General features: G+C 44.9%; 1 protein-coding gene across 4 annotated transcripts in view; it reads left to right on the top strand.

The window, feature by feature from the left end:
- The window catches only part of LOC139367897 (cAMP and cAMP-inhibited cGMP 3',5'-cyclic phosphodiesterase 10A-like), a 132,859-nt gene that overhangs the window by 36,781 nt on the left and 78,835 nt on the right, over window positions 1-17,243 (top strand). For all 4 annotated transcript variants that reach the window (XM_071106270.1, XM_071106268.1, XM_071106269.1 and 1 more), the window contains exon 2: window positions 7,685-7,819. In XM_071106270.1, the coding sequence (XP_070962371.1) occupies window positions 7,685-7,819 (135 nt within the window). The remainder of the gene's footprint in view (window positions 1-7,684; window positions 7,820-17,243) is intronic.

The raw sequence follows: 17,243 nt of genomic DNA, 5'->3' as shown, positions 1-17,243 counted from the left end.
GATTCCCGGCGCCGTTTGGTGCGTCGCAGACCCGGAGGAGGGGGGGAGGGAGGAGGGAGGAGGAGGAGGAGGAGGGGGGAGGAGGAGGAGGAGGAGGAGGGGGGAGGAGGGAGGAGAGAGGGGGGAGGGAGGAGGAGGGGGGGGGGGGGGAAGGAGGAGGGGGGAGGGAGGAGGAGGAGGAGGGGGGAGGAGGGAGGAGAAGGAGGAGAGAGGGAGGAGGGGGGGAGGGAGGTGATACAGAGGAGTCAATGATCAGTCCTTTTAAATTTTGAGTCACTGCCTGACAAGGTCCTGTTAGGATATATCAGTTGTCCTGTTGGAGCTTTTGTGCCGAATCCACTGTGTTTCAGGTGCATCATTTATGATCTGACTTCAGAAGAGTTCCAGGGTGTGTTGTGAGGGGTGGTGTCCCGTCCTGCCAGGCCGTTGGCACGGTGTGTACCCCAGGGAACAACTCTACCGGTGCAGGAGCAGATAGGGTCTAAGTAGTGGAATGGGGTAGTGGGTTTTAATGAGGGGTGGTGTCCCGTCCTGCCAGGCCGTTGGCACGGTGTGTACCCCAGGGAACAACTCTACCGGTGCAGGAGCAGATAGGGTCTAAGTAGTGGAATGGGGTAGTGGGTTTTAATGAGGGGTGGTGTCCCGTCCTGCCAGGCCGTTGGCACGGTGTGTACCCCAGGGAACAACTCTACCGGTGCAGGAGCAGATAGGGTCTAAGTAGTGGAATGGGGTAGTGGGTTTTAATGAGGGGTGGTGTCCCGTCCTGCCAGGCCGTTGGCACGGTGTGTACCCCAGGGAACAACTCTACCGGTGCAGGAGCAGATAGGGTCTAAGTAGTGGAATGGGGTAGTGGGTTTTAATGAGGGGTGGTGTCCCGTCCTGCCAGGCCGTTGGCACGGTGTGTACCCCAGGGAACAACTCTACCGGTGCAGGAGCAGATAGGGTCTAAGTAGTGGAATGGGGTAGTGGGTTTTAATGAGGGGTGGTGTCCCGTCCTGCCAGGCCGTTGGCACGGTGTGTACCCCAGGGAACAACTCTACCGGTGCAGGAGCAGATAGGGTCTAAGTAGTGGAATGGGGTAGTGGGTTTTAATGAGGGGTGGTGTCCCGTCCTGCCAGGCCGTTGGCACGGTGTGTACCCCAGGGAACAACTCTACCGGTGCAGGAGCAGATAGGGTCTAAGTAGTGGAATGGGGTAGTGGGTTTTAATGAGGGGTGGTGTCCCGTCCTGCCAGGCCGTTGGCACGGTGTGTACCCCAGGGAACAACTCTACCGGTGTAGGAGCAGATAGGGTCTAAGTAGTGGAATGGGGTAGTGGGTTTTAATGAGGGGTGGTGTCCCGTCCTGCCAGGCCGTTGGCACGGTGTGTACCCCAGGGAACAACTCTACCGGTGCAGGAGCAGATAGGGTCTAAGTAGTGGAATGGGGTAGTGGGTTTTAATGAGGGGTGGTGTCCCGTCCTGCCAGGCCGTTGGCACGGTGTGTACCCCAGGGAACAACTCTACCGGTGCAGGAGCAGATAGGGTCTAAGTAGTGGAATGGGGTAGTGGGTTTTAATGAGGGGTGGTGTCCCGTCCTGCCAGGCCGTTGGCACGGTGTGTACCCCAGGGAATAACTCTACCGGTGCAGGAGCAGATAGGGTCTAAGTAGTGGAATGGGGTAGTGGGTTTTAATGAGGGGTGGTGTCCCGTCCTCCCAGCCCGTTGGCACGGTGCAGGAGCAGATAGGGTCTAAGTAGTGGAATGGGGTAGTGGGTTTTAATGAGGGGTGGTGTCCCGTCCTCCCAGCCCGTTGGCACGGTGCAGGAGCAGATAGGGTCTAAGTAGTGGAATGGGGAAGCAGGTTTTTAATGGTGTCTAGGGCTCTATTTCACTTTCTTAGAGGAACAGACTAATCAAGAGAATTTAATGTAGGTATACTGTGTCTGGCCTCACTCTCCAGTACAGTAGGTAGACTGTGACTGGCCTCACTCTCCAGTACAGTAGGTAGACTGTGTCTGGCCTCACTCTCCAGTACAGTAGGTAGACTGTGACTGGCCTCACTCTCCAGTACAGTAGGTACACTGTGTCTGGCCTCACTCTCCAGTACAGTAGGTAGACTGTGACTGGCCTCACTCTCCAGTACAGTAGGTATACTGTGTCTGGCCTCATCCTCCAGTACAGTAGGTATACTGTGACTGGCCTCTCTCCAGTACAGTAGGTAGACTGTGACTGGCCTCTCTCTCCAGTACAGTAGGTAGACTGTGACTGGCCTCACTCTCCAGTACAGTAGGTATAATGTGACTGGCCTCTCTCCAGTACAGTAGGTATAATGTGACTGGCCTCACTCTCCAGTACAGTAGGTATAATGTGACTGGCCACTCCAGTACAGTAGGTATAATGTGACTGGCCTCACTCTCCAGTACAGTAGGTATAATGTGACTGGCCTCACTCTCCAGTACAGTAGGTATACTGTGACTGGCCTCTCTCCAGTACAGTAGGTATACTGTGAATGGCCTCACTCTCCAGTACAGTAGGTATACTGTGAATGGCCTCACACTCCAGTACAGTAGGTAGACTGTGAATGGCCTCTCTCTCCAGTACAGTAGGTAGACTGTGACTGGCCTCTCTCTCCAGTACAGTAGGTAGACTGTGACTGGCCTCTCTCTCCAGTACAGTAGGTAGACTGTGACTGGCCTCTCTCTCCAGTACAGTAGGTAGACTGTGACTGGCCTCTCTCTCCAGTACAGTAGGTAGACTGTGACTGGCCTCTCTCTCCAGTACAGTAGGTAGACTGTGACTGGCCTCTCTCTCCAGTACAGTAGGTAGACTGTGACTGGCCTCTCTCTCCAGTACAGTAGGTAGACTGTGACTGGCCTCTCTCTCCAGTACAGTAGGTAGACTGTGACTGGCCTCTCTCTCCAGTACAGTAGGTAGACTGTGACTGGCCTCTCTCTCCAGTACAGTAGGTAGACTGTGACTGGCCTCTCTCTCCAGTACAGTAGGTAGACTGTGACTGGCCTCTCTCTCCAGTACAGTAGGTAGACTGTGACTGGCCTCTCTCTCCAGTACAGTAGGTAGACTGAGACTGGCCTCTCTCTCCAGTACAGTAGGTAGACTGTGACTGGCCTCTCTCTCCAGTACAGTAGGTAGACTGTGACTGGCCTCTCTCTCCAGTACAGTAGGTAGACTGTGACTGGCCTCTCTCTCCAGTACAGTAGGTAGACTGTGACTGGCCTCTCTCTCCAGTACAGTAGGTAGACTGTGACTGGCCTCTCTCTCCAGTACAGTAGGTAGACTGTGACTGGCCTCTCTCTCCAGTACAGTAGGTAGACTGTGACTGGCCTCTCTCTCCAGTACAGTAGGTAGACTGTGACTGGCCTCTCTCTCCAGTACAGTAGGTAGACTGTGACTGGCCTCTCTCTCCAGTACAGTAGGTAGACTGTGACTGGCCTCTCTCTCCAGTACAGTAGGTAGACTGAGACTGGCCTCTCTCTCCAGTACAGTAGGTAGACTGTGACTGGCCTCTCTCTCCAGTACAGTAGGTAGACTGTGACTGGCCTCTCTCTCCAGTACAGTAGGTAGACTGTGACTGGCCTCTCTCTCCAGTACAGTAGGTAGACTGTGACTGGCCTCTCTCTCCAGTACAGTAGCTAGACTGTGACTGGCCTCTCTCTCCAGTACAGTAGGTTGACTGTGACTGGCCTCTCTCTCCAGTACAGTAGCTAGACTGTGACTGGCCTCTCTCTCCAGTACAGTAGGTAGACTGTGACTGGCCTCTCTCTCCAGTACAGTAGCTAGACTGTGACTGGCCTCTCTCTCCAGTACAGTAGGTAGACTGTGACTGGCCTCTCTCTCCAGTACAGTAGGTAGACTGTGACTGGCCTCTCTCTCCAGTACAGTAGCTAGACTGTGACTGGCCTCTCTCTCCAGTACAGTAGGTAGACTGTGACTGGCCTCTCTCTCCAGTACAGTAGGTAGACTGTGACTGGCCTCTCTCTCCAGTACAGTAGGTAGACTGAGACTGGCCTCACTCTCCAGTACAGTAGGTAGACTGAGACTGGCCTCTCTCTCCAGTACAGTAGGTAGACTGAGACTGGCCTCTCTCTCCAGTACAGTAGGTAGACTGTGAATGGCCTCACACTCCAGTACAGTAGGTAGACTGTGACTGGCCTCTCTCTCCAGTACAGTAGGTAGACTGAGACTGGCCTCTCTCTCCAGTACAGTAGGTAGACTGTGACTGGCCTCTCTCTCCAGTACAGTAGGTAGACTGAGACTGGCCTCTCTCTCCAGTACAGTAGGTAGACTGAGACTGGCCTCTCTCTCCAGTACAGTAGGTAGACTGAGACTGGCCTCTCTCTCCAGTACAGTAGGTAGACTGAGACTGGCCTCTCTCTCCAGTACAGTAGGTAGACTGTGAATGGCCTCACACTCCAGTACAGTAGGTAGACTGTGACTGGCCTCTCTCTCCAGTACAGTAGGTAGACTGTGACTGGCCTCTCTCTCCAGTACAGTAGGTAGACTGTGAATGGCCTCACACTCCAGTACAGTAGGTAGACTGAGACTGGCCTCTCTCTCCAGTACAGTAGGTAGACTGTGACTGGCCTCTCTCTCCAGTACAGTAGGTAGACTGTGACTGGCCTCTCTCTCCAGTACAGTAGGTAGACTGTGACTGGCCTCTCTCTCCAGTACAGTAGGTAGACTGTGACTGGCCTCTCTCTCCAGTACAGTAGGTAGACTGTGACTGGCCTCTCTCTCCAGTACAGTAGGTAGACTGTGACTGGCCTCTCTCTCCAGTACAGTAGGTAGACTGTGACTGGCCTCTCTCTCCAGTACAGTAGGTAGACTGAGACTGGCCTCTCTCTCCAGTACAGTAGCTAGACTGTGAATGGCCTCACACTCCAGTACAGTAGGTAGACTGTGAATGGCCTCTCTCTCCAGTACAGTAGGTGGCGGTGTATGCACCTAAAAGTTGTATGCGATCTGCCAATCAAGTTCCAAAGCAGAAGCAATTTCATGACAAGGAAAGGAAAACATGGTGGAAAGGGAAAGAACAGGAGGGTTCTTCAAAACCATCACAGAACCCCTCAAACCACGCCCATCTTTAACATATTTCCCAGCATGCTGTCACCCCCTGACCATGGAGCCATTTTTTCTCTACGGTGTAGTAGGTCAGGGCGTGACTAAGGGGTGATCTAGTATATCTATGTCTATGTTCTAGTTTCTTTTTCTACGTTGGTGTTTTGTATGATTCCCAATTAGAGGCAGCTGGTAATCGTTGTCTCTAATTGGGGATCATATTTAAGTAGTTCATTTTCCCACCTGTGTTTGTGGGATCTTGTTTATGTTTAGTTGCCTGTGAGCACTTCATTGTCTTCACGTTTTGTTTATTCTTTGTTGTTTTGTGCGTTTCACTAAATAAATATGTGGAAACCATATCGCTTTGCACCTTGGTCCGATAATTCTTCTAACGAACGTGACACATGCTCTACTGCTGTTAGATTTTTTTTTAAATTGCTAAACGAAGATAAATTAGATTTTTACATTTTCTAAACAAATCCAATCTGTGAGTTGGATTCATTGCACCCATTAATGAAAAGGTTGTTCTAGTTTACATGGTTTAGGTAGGGTCATTCACTGATCGTCCTAATCCTGCTAGTCATTCTGATTGTAGTTTGTGGGAGATAGACTTCACTTTGAAAGCTAGCATAATGTGACTTGATGCTGGTTTTGCGGGGTGACCAGCGTATGCTGGTAAATTTAGGATCGGTATATGGTTATTAGGTGGTCAACAGCGAAAACAAAAGGAAGACTGGTCACCCGTGAAAACGAAAGGAAGACTGGTCACCCGCGAAAACGAAAGGAAGGCTGGTCACCAGCAAAAACACAAGGAAGGCTGGTCACCCGCGAAAACGAAAGGAAGGCTGGTCACCAGCAAAAACACAAGGAAGGCTGGTCACCAGCAAAAACACAAGGAAGGCTGGTCACCTGCAAAAACACAAGGAAGGCTGGTCACCTGCGAAAACACAAGGAAGGCTGGTCACCCGTGAAAACGAAAGGAAGACTGGTCACCCGCGAAAACAAAAGGAAGGCTGGTCACCAGTGAAAACATAAGGAAGGCTGGTCACCAGTGAAAACATAAGGAAGGCTGGTCACCAGTGAAAACATAAGGAATTCTGGTCACCAGTGAAAACATAAGGAAGGCTGGTCACCAGTGAAAACATAAGGAAGGCTGGTCACCAGTGAAAACAAAAGGAAGGCTGGTCACCAGTGAAAACAAAAGGAAGGCTGGTCACCAGTGAAAACAAAAGGAAGGCTGGTCACCAGTGAAAACATAAGGAAGGCCTGTCACCTGCGAAAACACAAGGAAGGCCTGTCACCTGCGAAAACACAAGGAAGGCCTGTCACCAGCCTATGCTGGTCTATGCTGTTTTTTTTTAGAAGGGAGATGGAATGAATGAAAGATGGAATTAATGTATAAAAAAGGAAATTATTGAATGAAATATAAAATGAATGAAATAGGTAATTCATGAAATATATAATGACTAAAAGAGGTAATGAATGAATTAATTAAAGATGTAATGAATGAAAGCGGTAATGAATGAAATATGCAATAAATGAGAGGTAATGAATGAATGAAAGATGTGTAATGAAGAGGTAATGAATGAATGAAAGATGTATAAATGAAGAGGTAATGAATGAATGAAATATGCAATAAATGAAAGAGGTAATGAATGAATTAAATATGCAATAAATGAAAGAGGTAATGAATGAATGAAATATGCAATAAATGAAAGAGGTAATGAATGAATGAAATATGTGTAATGAAGAGGTAATGAATGAATGAAAGATGTATAAATGAAGAGGTAATGAATGAATGAAATATGCAATAAATGAAAGAGGTAATGAATGAATTAAATATGTAATAAATGAGAGGTAATGAATGAATGGAAGATGTGTAATGAAGAAGTAATGAATGAATGAAAGATGTATAAATGAAGAACTAATGAATGAATGAAAGATGTGTAAATGAATGAAAGATGTATAAATGAAGAAGTAATGAATGAATGAAAGATGTGTAAATGAAAGAGGTAATGAATGAATGAAAGATGTATAAATGAAGAGGTAATAAATGAATGAAAGATGTATAAATGAAGAAGTAATGAATGAATGAAAGATGTGTAAATGAAGAAGTAATGAATGAATGAAAGATGTATAAATGAAGAAGTAATGAATTAATGAAATATGTAATAAATGAGAGGTAATGAATGAATGAAAGATGTATAAATTAAGTAATGAATGAAAGATGTGTAAATTAGGAAGTAATGAATGAATGAAAGATGTGTAAATGAAGAAGTAATGAATGAATGAAATATGTAATAAATGAAGAAGTAATGAATTAATGAAATATGTAATAAATGAGAGGTAATGAATGAATGAACGATGTGTAAATGAAGAAGTAATGAATGAATGAAAGATGTGTAAATGAAGAAGTAATGAATGAATGAAAGATGTGTAAATGAAGAGGAAATGAATGAATGAACGATGTGTAAATGAAGAGGTAATGAATGAATGAAAGATGTATAAATTAAGTAATGAATGAAAGATGTGTAAATTAGGAAGTAATGAATGAATGAAATATGTGTAAATGAAGAAGTAATGAATGAATGAAAGAGCTGATGTCCTCTGTCCCGTGTTGTTGTGCAGGTCTGACGGATGACAAAGTGAAGGCCTACCTCTCCCTTCACCCTCAGATGCTGGATGAGTTTGTATCGGAGAGCGTGAGTTCAGAGACGCTGGACAGATGGCACAAGAGGAAGAGCAGCGGTAGCCTGCCTGCAGGTAACTCACACACACCTCTCACGATACACTGTTACATACTGTAGGTCTCAATGGAGCACCAGCTAGTTTATAGAGGATGTGTTGTCCTTATAAAGACTTTATGAATTACTGTAAAACTTCAATTCAACACAGTCTCAAATAGCCGCCTGTCCCTTTTAATAGCTGGGCAACGGCCCACATTTCAGCACATAAACGCCTGTTTCAAATAAACGCCGGATCTAAATGAATTGTTTACGAGGTTAGCATTAATTATCATTCATTGTTTATGAGGTTTAATGTTTGATGTGTTACATTAAATAATTCAGTAATGAGTCTTAACAGTTATGGCTATCATCCATTTTTATCGCCAGTAAAAAACTTATAGCCATTGGCTGCTAACAGCTGAGATCTGCCTGCCATTGGCTGCTAACAGCTGAGATCTGCCTGCCATTGGCTGCTAACAGCTGAGATCTGCCTGCCATTGGCTGCTAACAGCTGAGATCTGCCTGCCATTGGCTGCTAACAGCTGAGATCTGCCTGCCATTGGCTGCTAACAGCTGAGATCTGCCTGCCATTGGCTGCTAACAGCTGAGATCTGCCTGCCATTGGCTGCTAACAGCTGAGATCTGCCTGCCATTGGCTGCTAACAGCTGAGCTCTGCTAGCCATTGGCTGCTAACAGCTGAGCTCTGCTAGCCATTGGCTGCTAATAGCTGAGATCTGCTATCCATTGGCTGCTAACAGCTGAGATCTGCCTGCCATTGGCTGCTAACAGCTGAGATCTGCTAGCTAACTGGCAAGGAAAAAAACAGTCCACAACTTCGGGAGTACAGTAACCTATAAATTGCTGATCGCCCTCTAGTGGCATAAGTAAGATCTGCCAAAAATGCACAGTCAAAGAGGAGAATAATTTTAAAAGTTTTTTTTTCCCCTTCAAAATATAGACATAATAGACATATAGACAGATTTTCATGCAAATATTCTAAAAACTGCATAAAACAATATGCACATTTTCCCATCAGAGATGTGTTTCCATCAAACTGACTTTTACAGATAGGTTGTGCGTGATGACAGTGCACTTAAAAAATAACTTTTGTGGTTAAATTGGGTTTGCGTTTAAAAAAAAAAAAAAAGTTACATTAGTTTCTATCGCATTTTAAACTTTTCTTATGTTTTTGGCACTAAAACTATTGTGTTATTATAGCAAATGTACCCACTGTGGTCTTGGCACGACTGCTCTAGCTAACAGTTTACAGATACAGTGTAGGTAGGCTAGTCCCCTGCATAATGACATTATTATGGATAAGAGTGAGAATATATCAAATGGTAGCCAAGAATCGATCATCATGTCATCAGAATAAGACCCTTGGTATTTATTGGAAAAGGAGAAAAGCTCATCACAGTGCACTTTCACCACCCTGTGAAGTTCATCAGAACTTATTTCATCTGTAGCTCTAGTAAACTGCATGGTTTCCCGAACTGTATCATCTAGTGACTCCCAAGTTTCCACCGATAGTTCTCGCATAATTCATTCTACATACGCGAAAAGATCCCACCTTGTCGAACGAACACATTTTCTATCTGCATTTATAAAATTGTACCGGTGTTTCGTGTTCTCCGTCAGCTCAGTGATGTGACTTTTCATCAGGTCATTTCGTCAGGTCATTTCGTCAGGTCATTTCGTCGGGTCATTTCGTCAGGTCATTTCGTCAGGTCATTTCGTCAGGTCATTTCGTCAGGTCATTTCGTCAGGTCATTTCGTCAGGTCATTTCGTCGGGTCATTTCGTCGGGTCATTTCGTCGGGTCATTTCGTCAGGTCATTTCGTCAGGTCATTTCGTCGGGTCATTTCGTCAGGTCATTTCGTCAGGTCATTTCGTCGGGTCATTTCGTCAGGTCATTTCGTCCGCGTGAAATGGTTGGATGGAAACGTGGTTACTGTCTGTAAATGATAACCCGTTAGTGCAGGAAATGAAGTTATTGGTTTTAAAATGCTGGAAGGGAATGCCGAAATTAAACAATATACTATTCAAAATGAGCAAAAGCTGTGTACATTAAGGAAATGGATGCCTGACTCACACAGAAGCCCGTCTCCTCTATTCAGTGCCTGTTGTGTTCATTGATCTCAGCAAATAAAGGCTTGAGCTATTTTAAGTTTTACGCTATGAAGCTTTTATAAGAACAGAGGCAGCAAGACTGCATGTAACAACCTCTATGTAGTGCCTATGCAGTGCTTATGAAGACTTTATGAATGACCTATGAAGCGTTTATAAGAACAGTAGCAGCAGGACTGCATGTAACAACCTCTATGTAGTGCCTATGCAGTGCTTATGAAGTGCGTTATGAATGACCTATAAACCCTTTATAAGAACAGTAGCAGGTCTGCAGGTATCAAAAACCTTTCCTATTCTAAGCTCACAGACCTAGCACATCCATCAATGGCCCACAGGCCTGACTGGCCCCCATCTCTCCTACTGACGTCAGAAACAACCTCCTGGGACCAGCGCCGTCCCGAAAGGGGGGCAGGGTGTTTCTGTGTGTCAGTGTGTGTGGAGGGGGCTGGCCGAGGGTGTGGCTGTGAGTTGGGTTATGTTTAGGAGAGCTGGTAGAGGTGAGATTTGTCAATGTTTATTTTGCATTTTTCAGTTTTTCTACATGAGGGCTACAGACTGTAGCCAGTCAGCCAATCAGCCAGGCAGTCAGCCAGTCAGCCAATCAGCCAGTCAGCCAATCAGCCAGGCAGTCAGCCAATCAGCCAGTCAGCCAATCAGCCAGTCAGCCAATCAGCCAGGCAGTCAGCCAATCAGCCAGTCAGCCAGGCAGTCAGCCAAACAGGCAGTCAGCCAAACAGCCAATCAGCCAGTCAGCCAGTCAGCCAGGCAGTCAGCCAAACAGCCAGTCAGCCAAACAGCCAGTCAGCCAATCAGCCAATCAGTCAGCCAATCAGCCAGTCAGCCAGTCAGCCAATCAGCCAGTCAGCCAGGCAGTCAGCCAAACAGCCAGTCAGCCAAACAGGCAGTCAGCCAAACAGGCAGTCAGCCAAACAGCCAGTCAGCCAAACAGCCAGTCAGCCAATCAGCCAGTCAGCCAATCAAAGAGTATTATTATATATTGTGTTCTTCATTTAGTCATTTAGCAGATGCTCTTATCCAAGTTTAACGTTTTATTAGTTGTGTGTACAGGATAAGCATGGTCTACACTGAGTGTACAGGATAAGCATGGTCTACACTGAGTGTACAGGATAAGCATGGTCTACACTGAGTGTACAGGATAAGCATGGTCTACACTGAGTGTACAGGATAAGCATGGTATACACTGAGTGTACAGGATAAGCATGGTCTACACTGAGTGTACAGGATAAGCATGGTATACACTGAGTGTACAGGATAAGCATGGTCTACACTGAGTGTACAAAACATTAAGAACACCTGCTCTTTCCATGGGAACAGACTGACCATGTGAATCCAGGTGAAATCTATGATCCCTTATTGATGTCACTTGTTAAATCCACTTCAATCAGTGTAGATGAAGGGGAGGAGACAAGCTAAATAAGGATTTTTAAGTCTTGAGACATGGATTGTGTATGTGTGCCATTCAGAGGGTGAATGGACAAGACAAAATATTTAAGTACCTTTTGAACCCCCCGTAGTAGGCGGTATGTATGGTAGTAGGCGCCAGGCGCACCGGTTTGTGTCAAGAACTGCAACGCTACTGGGTTTTCCACACTCAACAGTTTCCCGTGTGTATCAAGAATGGTCCACCATCCCAAAGGACATCCAGCCAACTTGACACAACGGTGGGAAGCATTGGAGTCAACATGGACCAGCATCTCTGTGGAACGCTTTCAACACCTTGTGGAGTCAACATGGACCAGCATCTCTGTTGAACGCTTTCAACACCTTGTGGAGTCAACATGGACCAGCATCCCTGTGGAACGCTTTCAACACCTTGTAGAGTCAACATGGACCAGCATCCCTGTGGAACGCTTTCAACACCTTGTGGAGTCAACATGGACCAGCATCCCTGTGGAACGTTTTCAACACCTTGTAGAGTCAACATGGACCAGCATCCCTGTGGAACGCTTTCAACACCTTGTAGAGTCAACATGGACCAGCATCCCTGTGGAACGCTTTCAACACCTTGTAGAGTCAACATGGACCAGCATCCCTGTGGAACGTTTTCAACACCTTGTAGAGTCAATATGGACCAGCATCCCTGTGGAACGTTTTCAACACCTTGTAGAGTCAACATGGGCCAGCATCCCTGTGGAACGTTTTCAACACCTTGTAGAGTCAACATGGGCCAGCATCCCTGTGGAATGTTTTCAACACCTTGTAGAGTCAACATGGGCCAGCATCCCTGTGGAACGTTTTCAACACCTTGTAGAGTCCAATTCCCTGACAAATTGAGTCTGTTCTGAGGGCAAAAGGGAAGGGGTGCAACTCCATATTAGGAAGGCGTTCTTAATGTTTTGTACACTCGGTGTACATCGTCCAATCAAATGCTTACTTGCAGGTTCCTTCTGGACAATACAACAACAATAAGAAATAATAAAATAAAACAATATGAAGATAAAGTAAATGTCTCTGGTTTGTAGAGAGAAACTGTCTCTGAGCCTGTTGGTATCAGACCTCATGCTCTGATACAGTCTGATGGTTTGTAGAGAGAAACTGTCTCTGAGCCTGTTGGTATCAGACCTCATGCTCTGATACAGTCTGATGGTTTGTAGAGAGAAACTGTCTCTGAGCCTGTTGGTATCAGACCTCATGCTCTGATACAGTCTGATGGTTTGTAAGAGAGAAACTGTCTCTGAGCCTGTTGGTATCAGACCTCATGCTCTGATACAGTCTGATGGTTTGTAGAGAGAAACTGTCTCTGAGCCTGTTGGTATCAGACCTCATGCTCTGATACAGTCTGATGGTTTGTAGAGAGAAACTGTCTCTGAGCCTGTTGGTATCAGACCTCATGCTCCGATACCATCTGCCCGACTATAAGATCAGCTCGCAGCTGGGCTGTGTGGTGTTCTTGATGATGCTACAGGCCTTCCTCTGGCACCATTTCAACTAGTCCTGAATGGGTGGAAGCAAGGTCCCCGTGATGATGTTCACCACCCGCTGGAGGGCCTTGCGGTCGTGGACGAAGCAATTCCCGTACCAGGCCGTGATGCAACCGGTCAGGATGCTCTCGATGGCGTAGCGGTAGTATTTGGAGAGCAGCCAGCCGCCTTAGAAAGTAGAGACGCTGTTGCGCCAATTTGACCAGAGTGGTGGTGTTGTTGGTCCATGTCAAGTCCTCTGTGATGTGGACTCTGAGGAACTTAATACTGCTGACTCTCTCTACTGCAGTACCATTCACGTGGATTGGGGTATGTTCCCTCCTCTGATTCCGGAAGTCAACAATTAACTCCTTTCTTTTGCTGACGTTGAGGGAGATGTTGGTGTCAAGACACCACATTTGCCAGTTCACTTACCTCCTCCCTATAGGCTGACTCGTCGTGGTTGGTTATCAGGCCTGTAACCGTGGTGTCGTCAGCAAGCTTGGTGGTGTCGTGCAAAGCCATGCAGTCGTGGGTGAACAGGGAGTACAGAAGAGGACTGTGGGTACAGTGGAGGTAAACCTAGGCATTGAGGGATGATGAGAGAGATATTGTCTCTAGAAACATCATTTAAACGAGGTGATGTCATCGCATGTGTGGGAGGTGGAACTGAAGGGTTGGATAAGGTATAGTGAGCAGGGCTAGAGGCTCTCTAGTGAAATAAGACAATAAACACTAACCAGAACAGCAATGGACAAGGCATATTGACATTAGGGAGAGGCATGCTTAGCCGAGTGATCATAGGATCCAGTGAGTAGTGAGGTTGGTTGGAGACACAGCGATTCAGACAGCTAGCGGGCCGGGGCTAGCAAGCTAGCAGACGGGCCTCAGAGGGACGTCGTGACGGAGGAAGTCTGTTTATAGCCTCCTCGTGCATTTACGTCAGGTAAACCAGTTGTTATGGATTAGTAAGGTTCCGTGTGGTAAAGGGGACCAGCCCAATTGGCAAAAATAGGTATAGTGGACCAAGAAATTGTCCGATGGACATATTCAGCTAACAGTCGATATGCTCTAGACAGCTAGTGGGCCGCGGCTAGCAGGCTATCAGATGGGCATTCAGGGGACGTCGCGACGGAGGGGCCAGTTGAATAACCCCCTCGGGCAGATCTCCATTGAGAGGGGTTTGATCAGCTCCAGCTGTTCTCCATTGAGACGGGTTTGATCAGCTCCAGCTGTTCTCCATTGAGAGGGGTTTAATCAGCTCCAGCTGTTCTCCATTGAGACGGGTTTGATCAGCTCCAGCTGTTCTCCATTGAGAGGGGTTTGATCAGCTCAGCTGTTCTCCATTGAGAGGGGTTTAATCAGCTCCAGCTGTTCTCCATTGAGAGGGTTTTGATCAGCTCCAGCTGCTCTCCATTGAGAGGAAGCCTTTCTCTGTTGTTGACGTCAGCAAGTCTGTAATCCAGGCCAGTACACACACACACACAGACACACAGACACACAGACACACACACACACACACACACACACACACACACACACACACACACACACACACACACACACACACACACACACACACACACACACTCCCCAGAAAAACAAGCAGGTCATTGTGTCCTCTTCCTTATTATGGTGCATTCTGGGAAGTGTAGTCAGGTAGAAGGTGTTCTGTCCTAGACGGGAGTTGGTCAGAGGGGGCAGGGCCAGGGCTGTTATGTTTGCCAGACTGATGACGAAGTACACCCTCTCTCTGTCACTCTCCCTATCTCTGTTTATCTCTCTCTCTCTCTCAATCTCTCTTTCTGTCTCTCAATTTCAATTTTATTTGAAGGGCTTAATGGCATTGGAAACATGTTAACATTGCCAAAGATGTAGATAATAAGTAGATAATAACCAAAAGTGAAATAAACAATAAAAATGTACATTAAACATTACACTCACAGAAGTTCTAAAAGAAAAAAGACATTTAAAATGTCATGTTATGTCCAAATAGTTGAAGTACAAAAGGGAAAATAAATGAGCATAAATATGGGTTGTATTTACAATGGTGTTTGTTCTTCACTGGTTGCCCTTTTCTCGTGGCAACAGGTCACAAATCTTGCTGCTGTGATATTGGCACACTGTGGAATTTCACCCAGTAGATTTGGGAGTTTATCAAAATTGGATTTGTTTTCAAATTCTTTGTGGATCTGTGTAATCTGAGGGAATTATGTCTCTCTAATATGGTCATACATTTGGCAGGAGGTTAGGAAGTGCAGCTCAGTTTCCATCTCATTTTGTGGGCAGTGTGCACATAGCCTGTCTTCTCTTGAGAGCCATGTCAGCCTACGGTGGCATTTCTCAATAGCAAGGCTATGCTCACTGAGTCTGTACATAGTCAAAGCTTTCCTTAAATTTGGGTCAGTGACAGTGGTCAGGTATTCTGCCAGTGTGTACTCTCTGTTTAGGGACAAATAGTCAATATTACTAAAGCAGCAATGTATACAATATACATTGTAATAAAATAATGAAGAAAAATAATATCCCCACTAGTATAATTTATACCTCTATTATCTCTACCATCACCACTAGTATCATTTATACCTCTAATATCTCTACCATCCTCACTAGTATCATTTATACCTCTAATATCTCTACTACTACCATCACCACTAGTATCATTTATACCTCTAATATCTCTACCATTACCCCTAGTATCATTTATACCTCTAATATCTCTACTACTACCACTACCACGAGTATCATTTATACCTCTAATATCTCTACTACTACCACTAGTATCATTTATACCTCTAATATCTCTAATACCATTACCACTAGTATCATTTATACCTCTAATATCTCTACTACTACCATTACCACTAGTATAATTTATACCTCTAATATCTCTACCACCATTACCACTAGTATCATTTATACCTCTAATATCTCTACTACTACCATCACCACTAGTATCATTTATACCTCTAATATCTCTACTACTACGATCACCACTAGTATCATTTATACCTCTAATATCTCTACTACTACTATTACCACTAGTATCATTTATACCTCTAATATCTCTACTACTACCAATACCACTAGTATCATTTATACCTCTAATATCTCTACCATCACCACTAGTATCATTTATACCTCTAATATCTCTACTATCACCACTAGTATCATTTATACCTCTAATATCTCTACCATCACCACTAGTATCATTTATACCTCTAATATCTCTACTATCACCACTAGTATCATTTATACCTCTAATATCTCTACCATCACCACTAGTATCATTTATACCTCTAATATCTCTACTACCATTACCACTAGTATCATTTATACCTCTAATATCTCTACCATCACCACTAGTATCATTTATACCTCTAATATCTCTACTACCATTACCACTAGTATCATTTATACCTCTAATATCTCTACCATCACCACTAGTATCATGTATACCTCTAGTATCTCTACTACTACCATCACCACTAGTAGCATTTATACCTCTGATATCTCTACTACTACCATCACCACTAGTATCATTTATACCTCTAATATCTCTACTACTACCATCACCACTAGTAGCATTTATACCTCTAATATCTCTACTACTACCACTACCACTAGTATCATTTATACCTCTAATATCTCTACTACTACCATCACCACTAGTATAATTTATACCTCTAATATCTCTACTACTACCATCACCACTAGTATCATTTATACCTCTAATATCTCTACTACTACCATCACCACTAGTATAATTTATACCTCTAATATCTCTACTACTACCACTAGTATCATTTATACCTCAAACAGCTCTACCATCACCACTAGTATCATTTATACCTCTAATATCTCTACTACTACCACTACCACTAGTATCATTTATACCTCTAATATCTCTACTACTATCATCACCACTAGTATCATTTATACCTCTAATATCTATACTACTACCACTACCACTAGTATCATTTATACCTCTAATATCTCTACTACTACCATTAGTATAATTTATACCTCTAATATCTCTATTACTACTATTACCACTAGTAGCATTTATACCTCTAATATCTCTACTAATACTATTACCACTAGTATCATTTATACCTCTAATATCTCTACTACTACCATTACCACTAGTAGCATTTATACCTCTAATATCTCTACTACTACCATTACCACTAGTATCATTTATACCTCTAATATCTCTACTACTACCATCACCACTAGTATCATTTATACCTCTAATATCTCTACTACTACCATCACCACTAGTATCATTTATACCTCTAATATCTCTACTACTACCACTAGTATCATTTATACCTCTAATATTTCTACCATCACCACTAGTATCATTTATACCTCTAATATCTCTACTACTACCACTACCACTAGTATCA

The sequence above is a fragment of the Oncorhynchus clarkii genome, chromosome 16 (assembly GCF_045791955.1).
Source record: "Oncorhynchus clarkii lewisi isolate Uvic-CL-2024 chromosome 16, UVic_Ocla_1.0, whole genome shotgun sequence".
Taxonomy (NCBI): Eukaryota; Metazoa; Chordata; class Actinopteri; order Salmoniformes; family Salmonidae; genus Oncorhynchus; species Oncorhynchus clarkii.
Note: the sequence above shows the minus strand (reverse complement) of the source record. Positions and strands in the feature narration are given on the sequence as shown.